General features: G+C 30.4%; 4 protein-coding genes across 4 annotated transcripts; 3 read left to right on the plus strand and 1 right to left on the minus strand.

Annotated features, from left to right (window-relative positions):
* The first annotated feature begins 6,100 nt into the window (after window positions 1–6,100).
* On the plus strand, window positions 6,101–8,250 carry LOC126678681 (peroxidase 27-like). Its single transcript, XM_050373578.2, has 4 exons — window positions 6,101–6,373; window positions 6,859–7,050; window positions 7,315–7,480; window positions 7,608–8,250. Exons 1-4 carry the CDS (start codon window positions 6,155–6,157, stop codon window positions 8,012–8,014), a joined length of 984 nt encoding a protein of 327 aa, XP_050229535.1. The 5' UTR covers window positions 6,101–6,154; the 3' UTR covers window positions 8,015–8,250.
* A 3,520-nt stretch (window positions 8,251–11,770) lies between these two features.
* On the plus strand, window positions 11,771–12,719 carry LOC126664306 (protein NDR1). Its single transcript, XM_050356646.2, has one exon. The coding sequence runs from the start codon at window positions 11,915–11,917 to the stop codon at window positions 12,590–12,592; it is 678 nt and encodes a 225-aa protein (XP_050212603.1). The 5' UTR covers window positions 11,771–11,914; the 3' UTR covers window positions 12,593–12,719.
* A 1,366-nt stretch (window positions 12,720–14,085) lies between these two features.
* On the plus strand, window positions 14,086–14,715 carry LOC126664307 (protein NDR1-like). Its single transcript, XM_050356647.2, has one exon. It carries the CDS (start codon window positions 14,086–14,088, stop codon window positions 14,665–14,667), a length of 582 nt encoding a protein of 193 aa, XP_050212604.1. The 3' UTR covers window positions 14,668–14,715.
* LOC126664304 (probable UDP-3-O-acylglucosamine N-acyltransferase 2, mitochondrial) lies at window positions 14,639–17,710 on the minus strand. The gene is made up of 9 exons (XM_050356637.2): window positions 17,488–17,710; window positions 17,110–17,394; window positions 16,492–16,541; window positions 16,261–16,325; window positions 16,081–16,132; window positions 15,927–15,997; window positions 15,705–15,771; window positions 15,266–15,337; window positions 14,639–15,122 (listed from the first exon to the last, which is right to left on the minus strand). Exons 1-9 carry the CDS (start codon window positions 17,621–17,623, stop codon window positions 15,054–15,056), a joined length of 867 nt encoding a protein of 288 aa, XP_050212594.1. The 5' UTR covers window positions 17,624–17,710; the 3' UTR covers window positions 14,639–15,053.
* Between the last annotated feature and the right edge of the window lie 38 nt (window positions 17,711–17,748).

Genomic DNA, 17,748 nt, shown 5'->3' on the forward strand with positions numbered 1-17,748 from the left:
AAAAAGTACGAAAAAGTCCTTCATATATTTAGTTAATTTAGTTTTGAATGTATAAGGTTTTAAAATTAATTTTTTTTTAATTATTAGGGACTAATTTAAACAATATTAAAAAAATTAGGATCATTTCAAATATTTCACCATTAAAAACCACCTAGGAAAAAAAAGGGTATTACTATTCGACGCCCCAAATTACTACCTACCGTCCAACTTTTTACCAAAATATCCCTAAGCCATTTTCAGCTAAAAAAAAAAAATCAATCCTCTCAACTCAACTAAAAACTCGACAAATAACCGAGCAAATTTATAATAAAAATATCAAAATTACCTAAAAATATAGAACGGGAACCTCTAATAATTAATTGATTTTTAATTTTTTCGTTTTTTAAATTTTTAAATTTTTTTTTATTTTTTTAATGGGACATCGCCATCTGAGGGCGATGGCCCATTAAAAAAAAATTAAATAAATAAAAACCGATTATTTATCGGAGGTTCCGTCTTCTATTTTTAGTCGATTTTGACATTTTTATTGTAAATTCGCTCGGATATTCGTTGGGTTTTTTAATTGAATTGAGAAAATTGAATTTTTTTAAAAAAAACTGAAAATGGCTTAAGGGTATTTTGGTAAAAAGTTGGGCGGTAGGCAGTAATTTGGGCGGTAAATAGTAGTCCACAAAAAAACCACCTCTAAAACCAGAGAGTGTGGCTCACTCTCTTAGGTGAGAGTGGGGAGGGGGGTTTTGTACCAAATTTGACAAGTTCAGAGTAAAAGTGATCCCGTTTTGCTAATTTGGACGTTTTTGATACTTTGCGCCAAGTTCGAGAGTAAAATAATCCTTTGTTCAATATTTTTCTATAAGAATATTTTTGTACAAAATTTGGTGCAAACAAAAATAATATGTAGAGATACACACACTTGATGCCAAACGTTTTAGAATCGAAATGAAAGAACAGATTCTTGTGTATCCTTAGTATCCACATAAATTAGTTTTCTGACTGTTATTGTATTTTATATTTATTTTAGTCTGGTGTTATAGCTTTAATAATTTTCATAGGAGTCAAAGTTGTTATATAACTTTTATAATTTCTATTTAACTCATTTTTTTTTATCAATACTACTTAATTTTACTTAAACGATGTAGGTTTTAATGGATCAAAAGAATAATTTATATTTTATTTAAATGCAAGCCACTTGGCGAGCTGTTTATCTAACTCCTATACGATCTAACTCATAAACAAATTCTTTATCAAGCTCATATACTAATAAGTTCATGAATTCTAAATCAAACTTATATACAAGCTTATTCACAATTGCAAACAATTAAACAAACTCATGTAAAAGCCCGTTCACGAACAGTTAAACGAACTCATATATGAGTTGTTCGTGAATGTAACGAACAGAACACTACTATGTTTTCAGTTTGTTAAATAAATATATGTAAAATCAAGTTAGACCTTAGTTCTTATAAAATACGAACAAACATGAATTGAGTTTTTATTGAGTCAAATGTCGAGCTGCTCGCTTTTACTCCCCTACGTAGGTATTTGTATAGTCGATTCATTTTAATTCGAATTTTTAAATTTTTTATTTAGCTGCAACTGTTTTTTTTGTTTTTGAAAAGTTGCTGCAACTAATTTCACATTTCTACATTGCCATTTTTATGCCAACCCTTCTCCTTGGACCAAAATTTTATTGGGCTCTGAGAAATTTGTTGGGTTTTAGCCTTTGGGCTTAACGCTCTACAATACCATGTTCTTGAGGTTCCTTGGCCTTTTGTTCTCTAGCAAAAATTTCCAATGAGCAAGAGAATAATGCCGATGGCCTTATTTTAAAGCTAGATGTTTTTTTTCTTTTTATTAAATTAATTTAAGAATAAATTACCATAAAACCCCTCATATATATCATAATTAGATATCTCCGATTTAAAAATCATACGATTTGGTATCTTACTTTCAATTATAAAAGCAATTACAACCTTCTTGATTTTTCTATATCATTAACGGAATTGAAAGTGAGGTAACAAATCGTAAAAAGGTACCCAATCATCAGTAAAACTGAAAGTAAGGTACCAAATCGGTTGGAAGTGAGTAGAAAATCGTTAATGGAATTAACAATCACCCTTAATTGTTAACAAAATTGAAAGTAAAATATAAAATCGTTTGATTTTTAAATAGAAAATACCAATGATATATATGTTGAAGTTCTTATAGTAATTTAATAGATTCTAAAAATATCCCACATTTGATTTATGTGAGCCACTAATTTGCATATTACTAGAGTTCTTAAAAATCTTTGCATAGCTAAATATTTTTAGTGTTAAAGATATGAATAATTCATTGTTCAAATTTCATCTAATGATTTTTTTATTTGAATGATAATTTGAAATTGTAACAAAATTTAATTTAAAGATTAAAAGATAGGAAAGATTTTTAGGTAGACCGAGTCTACCATATCACCCGTGGACTAACCTATCACATTGTGACACGTTATTAAAATAATGGCACTATCGTAAATTTGTTTATTACTTATTTATATTTTTAATAATATTACGATAATGCCATTATTTTAATAATTTTTCACAATATGATAAGTTTAGTCCACGAATGACGTGATGGATTGAATGTATCTAAGAATTTTTCTAAAAGATCAAGACCATTCTCATACTTCTTGCATTTGTATATAGACGTGGCACATTAAGAATGAATACTATTGTTTGAATACTTACATTTTTCAGTTAAAATAGGTTAAATAGTTATTGGACATTGGAAAAATAAATCACAGCTGCAAATCCTTCCCTTTCGGTTTTCTCTATCACTATTACAATATTTTATTTTTAACAAAGTATTTTTAACTTAAGTACTTAATTCAATTCAATAGCTTCTAACCAATAAGTTTTATCTCAAATAATATAAATGCTGAACAACAAACTGTTAGGTCGTGGACTCAATTCATTCTACAAACGCTCTTTCTTTTCAAAATTATCAAAAATGAATAAATTCAATAAATTTTATTTTTCTAAGCGTTATCTTTTCATATAAGTAACGTTTAAACAATTAATTAAAGTTCTATTAGCTAAGAAAGTGATTTGTAATCAAATGTACAACTTAATCAGTTTTGAGTATATCTTAGCATTTCTAGTTGCACTAGAAAAGATCCAAGTCCAACCAACATACATCCCTCCTGTCAGAATTTAATTGGATTATCATTTGGATTCAATAAAATTAATAATTAGTAGTTTATTAAGATAAAAAAAGTGCTATTATTGACCTAACACATGCTCTCAATGGAAATTTTACTAACTATAGCGAAGGTCAACTTGAATTCCCTGTGCACCAATTATTATTATATTTCAGCTAGCCACATGCACTTATATGTAATAGTATGCATTTTATATTAAGTTTAATGTCTCAAAAACCCCGACCTTTTAGCCCTTTTTCAATTCTACCATAACGTTGAAAATTGGTCAATTTTACTCTATTGCACTTTTATGATCAATTGTATCCTGAAATATTAAATTGACGTTTTCTTTGTTTGGAAAAAAATTAAAAAACGTTCTCCATGTCTAGCATATATTGATTGTATATGTTGAAAATTCATTTAGATTTAATTATGTTAATTAAAAGTTTAAATTAGTTTTAATTTGATTATAGTTTTTAGTTAGTTTTTACAAATAAAACTTATTTGTACTTTTAAATATAAATAAATTTAATTTTATCTTTAAACTTAGTTAATTAAATAATTTCATCATTTAAATAAAAAAATTATGAAAAATTAAAAAATTAGGGTACAATTGAAACGAGAAAATGTGAAACAGGATAAAATTGACCAATTTTTAACGTCAGGGTAGAATTGAAAAGGGGCTAAAAAGTCGGAATTTTTTAAGGTATTAGCCCTTTATAATATATATATATATATCACTATCATCAAATTGATAAAAATATTTTTAAAAAGTAATTTAAATTTTTTATTATTCAATTTTATAAATCAGGGTAGTTATATCTAATAAATAAACAAATAAATAAATTGAAGAGTCTAACAAATAAAAAAAATACAATTTAATATTTTAAATTATTTGTATGATAGATTAATCTATAATTGAAAAATATTTTTTGTTTTTCATAATAATAATAATAAATTAATAATGACATATATTGTTTTTGTAAAATTAAACAGATCCTTTATTTTTCTATAATTATTTGTTAGTCATTAATTATTTTATTTTATTTGAATCAATAAGATCCTTCATTTTTATTTACTTGCTTGGATATTATTGTCCAGATTTATAAAATTATGATCATGATTGTACACATAATACGCAACGTACTATTTTTAATTTGGTATAAGATGATGCCTCCCTTGGATGATGCAAAGCCAACATGCTGCTTATTGACTTCAATCACCTCTAATTAACATTACAATTCAATATATAAATGGCCATGTTTGTATCACTTTTGTCTTCACTAAATAAGTTTATACACGTCAATCACTTTAAATATTTATGCCACATATTTATGGCCAAATGTTGTAAAAAGGCCAAACCTTTCACAAAAATTTCACAAAAGTCTTGACCTTTCAATTTTGTCGATTTTAGCCAAAAACTGATTATTTGGTTTCACAAAAGTCCTGACCTTTCAATTTTGTCGATTTTGGCCAAAAATGAATTATTTGGTTTCACAAAAGTCACGACCTTTCAATATTTGACATGCCACATAAGCACCACATACGCGTCACATAGGCAAATTGAAATCAAATTGCAAGTTGGCCACAATTGAAACCAAATAATTTGTTTTTGGCCAAAATCGACAAAATTGAAAGGTCAGGACTTTTGTGAAACTTTTATGAAAGGTTTGGCCTTTTTACGACATTTGGCCATTTATAATTTTGTGACTTATTGATGATTGTAGCAATGTCGACTCTAATTATAACATGATTGCATTACATAGACATGTTATTTCAAATTAACAATTATATATATTTTTTGCTAGTACATATCTTGATTAGGAATAATAAAATTATTGTTGTAGTCTTACATATATATATATATATATATATATATATATATATATATATAACGAATTAGATGTTTATATTGCTTGATTATTGTGATATATCATTGTGTCGCTTTGAAGATTGAAAAGTTTATAATCTGTTTTTTGATAACTTTTATTTGATTAATTAAATATTTGAATGCAAACTAAGGTGAATATATATATATCATAATTTAAATGTTCATTAGGTTGACCGGTTATTTTGAATCAATTTTGTATAAGAAAATCGAAGGAAAATAACTACGCCAAATGTAGATAATTATGTAAAAAAACCAGTTATCTAGAAATTTTAATTGTTATTCCAACAATAATATTATTTAAGACACACTCTTGTAAAGAAATGTCTACTAGTTTTAATTTAAGCGTTATCACCTCTAACACACTTTATAATATTCATCACCTCTAACATTCTCCAACACATAAATTAATATTCACATAAATACACCAAATGTAGATAATTATGTCATATAATTAATTCATCTAAAAATTTAAACTGTTAGATAAGACTCTTAACAATAATATTAGTCTAACACACTCTTATAAAGACATGTTTATTGGTCGTAGAGCATTACACTACAAAACTAATGAGCTAAGGGGGACGAGTTCAATGGACTACTAATTAATAATGGTCCCTAAACCTTCTCATTAAAATAATTGAGGGATGAAAAAATTTATCGTTTTAAAATGTAATAATTGGGGACGAGTTAATTAAACATGTTTGGAGACAACTTTTGAATTATAAAAGAGTTCGTTTTTCTTTTACTTTTAGTTTTTACCTTATCCTACTTTTAACTCTCTTATCGGAAAAATCCTCATTATATACATATATATATATATATAACAATTTGTTTTCTTCTGCTGAAATTAAATCACTTTCATCAGAAGTCAACAGCATAAAGCAATCCAATGATTGGAGTAGTTCTCATGGAAAAAAGAATTGGATTACTTAAGCTAATTTTCTTAAATCATTAACAGATCAAAACAATGTAATGACAGCCTTTAAATGAAATGGTCAGCATGTCCAAAACTCCAACCTACTACTATAAAAGAGTGCCTATGCATTTACCTTCTTCATCAAGTAATTCCCAATAATTATTCATTAACTGAAATGGCTGCAACTAAGTCATTCTCAGCTCTTTTTCTCCAATTAATATTTCTATTATTCGTCGTAAACTCTGCAAATGCGCAACTGAAAGTCGGGTTTTACTCGAAGACATGCCCTCGAGCTGAAGCCATTGTTAAGGAGGTTATTGATCAAGTTATGTACGTAGCTCCTTCACTTGCTGGTCCATTGATGCGTATGCATTTTCACGACTGCTTCGTTAGGGTAAGGAAGAAATACAAAATTATATATATAGTTTAGTGGCATTTTATGTTCTTTTATTACAAATTGATGGGTGTGTCTGCATCTTTTGCCTTCTCTTTAAATTCGTTTGGCATCATCACAGCCCTAGGTTAAAACCCTGAGAGATACTTTAATTTTATGGTATTGTTTCAATTCGACGCAAAAAAATTAATTCATATGTTGGTACCAAAAATTTATTTTTCAATCCAAAGAATTTCAAATAGATCAAAATAAATCGATGTGACAATCGGCAATATTTAAGGTGTAACATTAGATGATCGTCATATAAAATAAAAAAGCGGTAGAACAATATCATTCGTCTGAATAAAAATTAGACTTTGATATGGTGAATTGATACCTAACATATTTTTTTTTCATTCTTAAGTTTTGTAACTCTTAATTAAGGACTTAATTAAGCTCACTATTATTATAAATTAAATTTATAAACGGGTAATCATGTTGCGCAGGGTTGCGATGGATCAGTGTTGTTGAATGCTACTAAAAGTAGTCAGCAAGTTGAAAAAGATGCACTCCCAAATCTTAGTCTCCGAGGTTACCAAATTATCGACAGGGTGAAGTCTGCCCTAGAGAAAGAATGTCCTCGAGTTGTTTCATGTGCAGACATTGTAGCTATTGTCGCTAGAGATGTCACTGTCGCGGTATATATTTATAGCTGTATCATGCATTTCCTGTCATTCATTTATCTGTCGTTAATGGAAAACAGGTTTGGCGACAGATATTTCTGTCACAGAATCGGAAATTCAGTTGCTAAAACCTATGTGTGAAATAGCGAGAGTGTTTCTTTTGTCACTAAAATCTGTCACTACAAATCAACATTTTAGTAGTGTATAATTTGTATTCAGAATTTTACGTATAAAAAAAAAGAAATGAATTAATTAACTAATTTTGATTGATGATCTCAGAGCAAGGGACCAAACTGGGAAGTTGAAACTGGACGAAGAGATGGACGGGTGTCAATCGGAGCAGAAACCCTAACAAATCTTATAGCTCCAAATGTAAATATTACTACATTAATTACAAGATTTCAAGCTAAGGGTTTGAACCTTAAAGACCTCGTGGTGCTATCCGGTAAGTGTTCACGAACAACACCGTACAGCAATTGACTTGTGCTAAGTACCAAAAAAAAAAATGAAATCGGTCACCAAAACTTAATTAACCAAATTATTTTATCTTTTGATTTGTTTATATCTTATAGGCGGGCACACCATCGGTACTTCTCACTGCTCTTCATTCAACTCCCGGCTTTACAACTTCACCGGAAAGGGCGACGTTGATCCGACATTGGATTCAGAATATGTAAAAAGATTAAAAGTGAAATGCAGACCAGGAGATCAAAATTCGCTAGTAGAAATGGACCCCGGCAGCTTCAAGACATTTGATAATAGCTATTTCACACTTTTGACAAAAAGAAGGGGTCTTTTCGAATCTGATGCAGCTCTTCTTGACAATAGTGTTACTAAGGAGTACATTAAAGCCCAGGCCACCGGAAAAGGTTCGAGTTTCTTCGAAGACTTTGGTGTTTCCATGGTGAAAATGGGTCGGGTTGATGTTCTTACCGGTAAAAAAGGCGAAATCAGAAAGGTTTGCAGCAAGATTAATTAGTTTTGAGTGAAAAAATAATTACAAGATGATTGTGTTTCTTTGTTCTTTTTTATTTGTATTATTTTTTCATTGAGTATTTACTAGGAAGGTTTATTTCGAGGTTATTTTTAAGTTCTTTAATTTGCAAATTATTGGTTGCGGAATAAAATGTGTATGCACACCAAGTTGTTACTCATAATAAATTGTAATTTACATGTTACATGATATTAATGAGATAAAATATCTGGCTTGAATTATTTTTATGATTATATCGATTATTATTAAGAACGCTATAATAAAGAGAATATTCTAAATTATGATTAACATTATATGTTGGAGAAACTAATTAGTTTGGTAGTTTTAGATATATAGTGGACTTTAAATTTATTTCGTACGCAATACAAAATAATATATGAAATACCATTGGATTAATTTTTTTTTATTTGGCATCAATTTATAGAATACAATTGATGAACAAAAGAGTACATTTTGTAAGAAAAGGATTAACTTTCTTTTTAAAGAAATGATGATAATTTTTTTAAAAGTATATTATTGATTATGCGACTTATCAGTTTGAGTTTCATATATGATATATATATAAATTCAGGTGTATCATATATAGCCACATTAATATTTTCATTTTTATTTTTACCATTATAGCATTATAAACAACTATTGATATGTTATATTACCTATATAGTCACAATAATAATTGAAAAAACACATTAAATACTTCGATAAAGTGAAAAATAAAATATTAGTTTGAAAGAAATAAAAGTCTATAAATGCTGAAATTGTAGATTTAGAAAAGTTAAGGCTGTTCAAGTGTAATTTTTCCAATGTTGTTTGTCTTGTAACCTATCATGCTTGAGAAGTGGCTTGTGGTTCGAGTAATCTAAAATATATTTTCTAATTAATTAATCGACAGTGAGACAGCGCATATGATTGGGGCATATATTTCTCATTTGTTATGTACAAGTGAAGTCAATGAGAGTCTGGGAGCTTTGGCCTGGTTGGCAAAGCTCCTAAGACATCCTTCTGAGGTCCTGGGTTCGACCCAGGCCTCAGCAGCCAGTGGGCTGATTTAAAAGGAATTGTATATAATCACAATTAACTCCCGCTAATCCCCGCTAACAAGTAGAATAGGTCTATCTTTGACAAAAAAAAAAAAGAGCCTTAACCATTAATTAGTGATTGCTTAACTAAAGCATAACTATGATTAATAATGTACTCCCTCCGTCCCGTTTAAGAAGGGACATATTCCATTTTTATTTGTCCCATCTAAAAAGGCCATATCGTGTTTTCTGTGCCAATTTATATTGAACTTCCACTTTTATCCCTTTAGTTATTTCAAAATGTATTAAATACAACTCAATTTACAATAAATCTATACTATTATTAGGAGAAACTACACTAATAAATAGGGGTAGACATGACAAAATAAAATATTGTCTTATTTTATTAATTTTTGTGCAAAACTCATTTGTCCCTTCTTAAACGGGACGGAGGGAGTATTAAAAAACTATGATTAATAAATTAATTGCAAAGTGATTTTTTATATCCACAATTTTAATTTTTTATTAGATATGTTCTTAAAATATTTTGGACATTATGTTCCGCCAATTAAGACAATATATATCCGTCCCGTTTAAGAAGGGACATATTCCATTTTTATTTGTCCCATCTAAAAAGGCCATATCGTGTTTTTTGTGCCAATTTATATTGAACTTCCACTTTTATCCCTTTAGTTATTTCAAAATGTATTAAATACAACTCAATTTACAATAAATCTATACTATTATTAGGAGAAACTACACTAATAAATAGGGGTAGACATGACAAAATAAAATATTGTCTTATTTTATTAATTTTTGTGCAAAACTCATTTGTCCCTTCTTAAACGGGACGGAGGGAGTATTAAAAAACTATGATTAATAAATTAATTGCAAAGTGATTTTTTATATCCACAATTTTAATTTTTTATTAGATATATTCTTAAAATATTTTGGACATTATGTTCCGCCAATTAAGACAATATATATCTAAACTCCAAATGTATTATTTTCAGAATTTGTCTCATATGTTTTTAATGATTATTTTAAACTTTTTATTTCAGATTAGAAAGATATGTGCTCAAGAGTATGTTTAAATTGAGAGTCGAATTTATTTATCTTTGTTTGTAAAAGGTAAAATGATTTTTTATATTCATAATTTTGATCATTTTGTCAGATATATCCCTAAAATATAATTTGAACATTATGATCCATCAATTTTACAAATTAAAACAAATATACCCGAGACACAAATTTTAAGTATTTTTGAGATATGTTTTTAATAAGTTTTTGATTCCATGAATAATTATTTCACATAATTGATCTTTAATTTAAGTTTAGGAATTATTTTGATCTAAATGTAAATTATTTGCCCGAAAAAAAGTTATTGAGGATTGGATATGTTGTCTCAATTAATAAAATTGGCGGACCATAGTATCCAAATCGCTTTATAGGGATACATTTAATAAAATGGTTAAAATTGTTGATATACAGAAAACATATTTCTTTTGTAAAAATAGAGGATTACAACGTCCAAATTATTTTTTAAAGATATTAAATGATCAATTATGATTATATAAAAAAAGTAATTTTGTCTTAAGGAATCAAATCTTCCACCATTACATTGAGAAATTCTTAGATCCAGACTAATATCAATCCAACCCATTTCATAGATAAAATGTGACCAATTAACCAACCAACAAAACTACTTGTTACAAATAACATTTTGTTGTTGCATCGAAACATATAAATGTTGACTAATCTGACTAACATTGAACTTGGTAAAATAAAATGGTTGAATAATTAAAAAATGAGATTATTCAGGAATACAAATTGAATGCTAAGATTACGTATTGAATTTCTGGTAGTAGATCCATAATCAAAAAAGTGTTTGTGATTGTTCCAGAAGAAATGAAACAAAAGATAGGGTAGAGCTAGGACAGTTATTGTATGAGGTCTATCCAACTCAGTCCACCACGTCATCCGTGGACCAAGCCAATCATATTACAACACTTCATTAAAATAAGGGTATTCTTGTAATATCATTATTCAAAAGTGTATGCAAATAACAAGCGAAATTACAAGAATACCCTCATTTTAATGAGGTGTTATGATAGGATTGGCTTGGTTCACGGATGACGTGGTAGACTGAGTCTACATAAGAATTTCTCACATTACCAAATAACAAGTAGTCCAAATTATTTCTAATTAACTTTATTAAATTAGGACAGCAATGAACTGATTGATAATTCAATGGATTACTCAAAGAGCAACAAAGTCTACAGCAGATTGTGAAATCTGATTCTCTTCCATTTTGAAATACATACTTAACATGAATTGCAGGAAAAGGAACCCACTTCTATACCTTTATTCTGATTAATTTTTTTATTTTTGCATAAAGATATTGTAACTATTATTATGTATCAATTTTTGAATAAATTTTGTAGTCGAAAAATCAAAAAACGAATCCGAACATCTCAACTAGGTTGACACATTGTTAGCTTATGCATCATTTTTCTCGCTATCTAAAATTAAATAAAAATAAAAACCAATACGAACCTAACATCTTAACTTTCAGATGAATCAGTTATTTTATGGATAGGTAATTATGTCAAAACTGACTGAATGAAGTCAATAACATGTTCATAAAAAACTGCAATATACAACCTAGTTAGAAGAAAAAGCATATGATTACATGTTTTATCAAACAATCGGAGCGATATTCTTTTCTTCTTCATGCAAAATAGAACAAACTTTACAAGATTCCTAAACTAATTCCTTCTCTCTGTCCAATGTCTACATACTTTACTATTACTACTTAAAAACAAGACTAGGCTTCTGTTCATCAAACCAATTTCTCATCTTCACAATGAACACCTCAGACAGGTTACCCGTCCGGCAACCTGCTCCGAATGCAAATCCGAATCTCAAACGCCACCACACTGCCCGCTACTATGCCCACCGAGTCCATGAAAGCCTCACGACTCGTGTCTCCAAGATTGTATGTGCTACTCTCTTGATCATTGTTTTCGTTCTTGGCATTGTTGCTTTCATTTTATGGCTTAGTTTACGTCCACATCGCCCCCGGGTCTTCATATCGGATTTTTCCATTCCGGCTTTAGGTCAACCAAGCGGATTTGATAATGCCCAGATTATATTCAAAGTAACAGCCCGGAATTCGAACCAGCATATCGGGTTTTATTATGGTAAAGTGGAAGGGTCGGTTTTCTACAAGGATATACGAATCGGTTACATACCGTTACTCGATCCATTTTATCAAGAACCGAAGAATACTACTATTATGTCTGGTGTATTAAGTGGGGCTACGTTGAATGTAAATAGCCAACGCTGGACGGAGTTTTTGTATGCTCGAACTCAAGGAACGGTGATCTTTCGTTTAGATATTACGGCAAGTATTCAATTTAAGGTGTCCACGTGGGATAGTCATCACCACCGGATGCACGCCACATGTGATGTTGGAGTGGGCTCTGATGGGTCCATCTTGGCAATTTATAAGAACAAGAGATGTCCTGTTTATTTCACTTGATTTAATCGGTGTTTGATTTGCTGCATTTTCATATTCTTTTGTACAATTTTACTTCTTATTTTGGTTTTCAAACACATTGTAATCCCTATTGGTGGCCATTTAATGTATGATTTAGTCATTTGGAAAATCTCATGCCTATCATATAAGTAGCACATATACTGAAACGACATGTAAAAGACACGGAAAGATGACATTTTTATAAAATGCAGAACACCAAACATGAAAAAAACATATATATAATAAAAAATAGGACTATATTTATAATAATGAAAATTATAAAATTATTTATCAAATTTTATTTATACATTTATGCCAATTAAAAAAATAAATCAAACATAAATAAACCCAATAAAAATAAAAAGATAAGATTTACTGTTGATAATGTGAATAACAAAAATTATGGATAATTGATTAAAAAAATGATTCGTTGAGAATTTTTAGTTTTTTTTTAACAATTGTCTATTTTTTTTATTTATTGAACAACCCGAAACATTATGTACGAGTTTCTGAAAATTTCCGGTTTCCAAAATGTTTCCAAAACAGGACACGCAACTTTGTCAAATTAAGTTTCCGTGCTTCTTAGCCTATTATTCTCCAAGTAATTCATACTTCGCATGAAGAAGAAAAAGAAGTCATCAAAAAGTGGAAAATACTTTGTTTTTTGAATGTGTTTAAAATTATATATTCTGTAAAAAGAAAGATTTAGATCAATGTCTTTTTCAATTTTTAACCGGGAACGCATTTACGTGTGTAAGTAATTAATTGATTAAGCAGGATCAATTTGCACTTGTTTTCAAATTGTGCATCTATATATTAGTATTATGTGCTAGGCATACAAATAATTAAGCCATCAAAGAAAGTTTATTTCAAAGGCTCTAAACAAAAACACCAAAGCTATCTATCTCTTGTTTCTTGAATTTCTAATCCCGACAAGTTCAATCTCCAATCTAATATGGGTAGGTTTAATTTAACTCCAAATCTATGCTGCACGAGAAATTCTCGAGTTTCATTTCTATTTTTAAAAACACTTTTAAAGCTCCAAAGCACAATATTTCTTATTTGCTCTTGTAAAAAATATGGTTTTACAGTTTTTTTTTCCAGCATTTTTGGTTTTCGGTGTTTCTATTTCCATACGACATAGCTCATAATGATTATGTCTACACATTTACTGTATCCAACCATTCATATTCTTACACTTGCTCGAAAATGAAAAGCATAATGCATATCACTAATTAGCAAGGCATATCGAAAATGCTACTTCCTTGTATCGTAAGGCATTTTACCGAATGCATCAAGAAAACTATAACAGAATGCTCAAGAAAAGCTATATTCCCCTCATCAACTTCTACCCTTCAACACAAAGTATAAAGCTTCTTACCTTTATGCTCACTCAACATGCAACTCTGTCTTCTAAACAAAAACCTTATTCAATTGTAAAATTGCCAGTATAGACTACAAGAAATAGTTCTCCGAACATCTCTACGTAATTGAGAATGTGTGTAGCTAAAACCTTCATTATATGGCTTCTTCAATTTATATTCCTACTGGGTCTTTTTGCACTTTTCTTATGGCTAGCTATACGTCCCAAACATCCTACCTTCACCATAGACGAATTTTCTGTTCCAAATAACCAGAATTCCTCTACTGATGCAGATCAAGATTTCACTCTTACTTATACCCTTGAAATAAGCAATTCAAATAAAGACTCTGTTATCTACTACGATGACATTTTCTTGATATTCAATTTCGGGCAGGATACACTAAAAAGAACCAAAATTCCTTCTTTCAAACAGGACAAGGATAAAACGAGAAGCATTCAAGTGATGGAACGTGTTGATTCAAGTCAGAAGGTACAGAAAACTCTGGTCAAAGAAATTTGGAGTGGGCAGGCAGAATTAAAGGTTGACTTATCAACTAAGATTCGATATAAAACTTGGGGTTTTAAGAGTAAACATCATGGAATGGAGTTGCATGCTAGTATTCATATTGACAAGGTTGGGAAGATTTCAGGTAAGAAGAAAAAGGTCAAATTTTCTAAGAAGAAAATGGTATCAAGAGCTGCTAGATTTCATTGAACAAAGTGCATATATAATGTTCTATTAAAGTTATCTAATTTTAAATGCTCCTTATGTACTAGAAAGAATAATGTATTTTTCTTTTTGTAATAATAAGAAAATAAACCATCATTTATAAGTTCATAGAAAAGCTGCCAGTCATACTCGATCACTTAGTGCTGGAAGTGGTGAGGCACAATAACTCGTCATGTCGGCTAAGAAATTTGCGGCTAAAAGGAAAAACTGACCTTATTTCTAGTCTACAGCTTTGCAGAGTGCACACTTGATATCTCTGCAGTTGACTGTTCAAAGTATTTCGAAAAAGCCATTTTCATATCTTCCAAGTTGCTGCAGTGACAAAATTGGAGGCAGGATGTTGCTTCCAAGTTTTCTATTTTCTGACAAATCTATAGAGTTTTCTTTTTTGAGTCCCGGCAGCGACTAGCAACTTGTCTTCGCCATTCATGAATTGGAACCTGCAAGGAAACCAATCAAACATAAACATCAATTTGATATCTGAATGACTACGAGTGAACAACGACCAAGAAATTTGGCCTCGACACATTTTTGTAGGTGCTATTTCAATCAACAAAAGCAAGAACAAAAATATAGATCTTACTGCAGGAAATCCACCATAGTCCCCAGGGTCTCTTATGTCCTTGGTGACGCAACTATTAGCAGCTAGTCGAACCTATATTACCAGGAAAAATAAATAACTGGTGACTTAAGAGAACAAAACTTATTATGGTAGTTTAGCAAAGACTTAAGGATATAACTGCCAAGCTTGTAATTTGGAATTTATCTTACTCTAAATAAGAATGACAGAACCAATAGGCATACACATTTAGTAAAGTTGGCAGGAAAAATAACTGTCTAAAAATTGTTTTGAATTGGACTAAGTTGAAACAATAGTTCGCATTTAACAGATTGCAACACTGACATAAATATAAATTCAACGAGAAAGAAAAGGTACATCGGCAACATGACCAAATAATTGATCAATTCACTGGTTGTTGCTAATATGTTCACTTCCTTAGAATCAATAACTAATAACTTACCTTTGAAGCAATAAAGACATGATCACGGATAGCAACCCTTCCGCCTAAAGTGACATAGTCTCCTATTCTAAACAAAGAAAACAATGTAAATTAGCATCACTTTCGAAGCTTCAAAATGTCTACAAATTAAATGAAGAAATTAAGACTAAATTGCAAGTTAAAGAATCTGAAATTCTATTATTCAAAGGAAAAACATGAGTATTCTATTTAGATGTGACTTACGTCACAGAACCTGCAATCCCAACTTGTCCACAAAGCATGCAGCTATTCCCAATAACTACATTATGACCAATCTGTACAGCCAAAAAAATAGCAGTTATTATATAAAAAGTTTATCAAGATCAACTCATAAAAAAAATTCAAACTTCAGACTTACTTGGACTAAATTATCAATCTTGGAATGATCACCAATAACTGTATCTCGCCAACTGCATAACCAAATAGACAATCAGCTCAATGCTTCACATTAAATGCGTCCAAGTGCATGCTACTTTTCCAGTTTCACATATACATTTTAGTCACAACTAGGAGACATTCAACGTCAAACAAAACTAACCTGCCTCTATCAATGCATGTATTTGCCCCAATCTCTACATGGTTCCCTATCACGGCATCCAGCGACTGCAAGTAGTATAATATAAGATTGTTTAGCCTAAATACGGAAATAGAACTACAGAGTGCATCACAAAACAAAGTATGAATAAGTTACTGTAAATGGTTTTGTGCATTAGTGCATGAAAGACAACAAATCAACCGGATACAGATTGAAAATAAAAGTGCCACCAACTTGAGGTTTCTTCATCATGCTTCCCTTATCATCAACAAAGAACCCGAATCCTGTAAAAAAAAGAAGCACAGAAGCTGCTTTTAGCGGGGAAATGCAGTAAAGCTAACTAATTAATCTTCCAGTTGGAACTCTTAAGACACTGAGGAAATAAAAAAGATAAAAGATTTAGAACATGAACACGCAGAAAATTAGAAAACAGTCAAAATTTGCAATTATGATCGTGTTTATTCTAGATATTCAGAATCCGGAAGCGTAGGGCGAAGAGTTTTTGGTTGATGATTGTGTTTATCTGGCGAAACAGTTTACTAATTCGTTTTTTGTTTTTGTAAGGGGACCTGCAAAACAAGCTGCGCACTGTTTAGTGCGTAATGCTCGTTCCTTGTTAGGTCATCGGGATTGGTTTTCAAACTTTCTCGAATCCTTACACTTGTAACTGCTTCGATTATCTATTGGAGTTATTATTTGATTTTTTTTTTAAAAAAAAGGAAAAGAAAACAAGCTGAAAACAAATTGCAATTATAAACTCCCGCCGCATGTCAGAACTTCAAACAGGTACTTGCTTACATTTACTGATTGAATAAACAAAATAAACACACTTCAAAACAATAAAAATCTTACCATCTTGGCCAATGCATACTCCATTATGAATCACACATGAAACACCAATAGTACAATTGCTTAGTGAGACATTATACCCTATCTTAGTAGAATGACCAACAACAACATTAGGTCCAATAACAGCTCCTGATCCAACGACAACATTAGCACCAACATCAGCTTTAGAATGCACTACTGCACCGATTTCGACGAGCGCTGTCGGGTCTATATCAGCTGATTTGTGAAACATTCCACCTCCATTTCTCCATCTTAAGAACTCTACCCCATTTGTTCCAGTGCCGCCCACTAATCTTGATAGAAGAAACAAAAAACATATAGTCTCAGACGCATTTTATCGAACAGGTGGTGTGCACAAGAGTTGAAGTGTTGAGAACTTACATGTGATTGAGAGGCTTTCAATTTGATCAACCGAATGCGTTGAGCAGTAGTTACGGGCATATTTGATGAACGACTTCAATGGAATTCGATTGGAAATTGCCATGTTTTGAAAGTAAATTAGCGGGTTAATGACCATAAAATTTACTTTTTGTTAATTATTTCCGAGATTATCACCAAAAATTTCGAAATTACCATTTTATGTCATCTAGACCGCGGAACTGTTCCGCGGTTTATACAAACCGCGGAACAGTTCCGCGGTCT

This window comes from Mercurialis annua, linkage group LG1-X (genome assembly GCF_937616625.2).
Source record: "Mercurialis annua linkage group LG1-X, ddMerAnnu1.2, whole genome shotgun sequence".
Lineage (NCBI taxonomy): Eukaryota > Viridiplantae > Streptophyta > Magnoliopsida > Malpighiales > Euphorbiaceae > Mercurialis > Mercurialis annua.

Bases quoted from the DNA above. Each gene is read 5' to 3' on its own strand.
- LOC126678681 (XM_050373578.2), top strand. From the start codon at position 6,155: ATGGCTGCAACTAAGTCATTCTCAGCTCTTTTTCTCCAATTAATATTT. The intron at 6,374-6,858 runs GTAAGGAAGAAA...CATGTTGCGCAG, and splicing joins TTCACGACTGCTTCGTTAGG to GGTTGCGATGGATCAGTGTT. The intron at 7,481-7,607 runs GTAAGTGTTCAC...TATATCTTATAG, and splicing joins AGACCTCGTGGTGCTATCCG to GCGGGCACACCATCGGTACT.
- LOC126664306 (XM_050356646.2), top strand. From the start codon at position 11,915: ATGAACACCTCAGACAGGTTACCCGTCCGGCAACCTGCTCCGAATGCA.
- LOC126664307 (XM_050356647.2), top strand. From the start codon at position 14,086: ATGTGTGTAGCTAAAACCTTCATTATATGGCTTCTTCAATTTATATTC.
- LOC126664304 (XM_050356637.2), bottom strand. From the start codon at position 17,623: ATGGTCATTAACCCGCTAATTTACTTTCAAAACATGGCAATTTCCAAT. The intron at 17,395-17,487 runs GTAAGTTCTCAA...TATCAAGATTAG, and splicing joins TGAAAGCCTCTCAATCACAT to TGGGCGGCACTGGAACAAAT. The intron at 16,133-16,260 runs GTTAGTTTTGTT...TTGGTTATGCAG, and splicing joins ACATGCATTGATAGAGGCAG to TTGGCGAGATACAGTTATTG.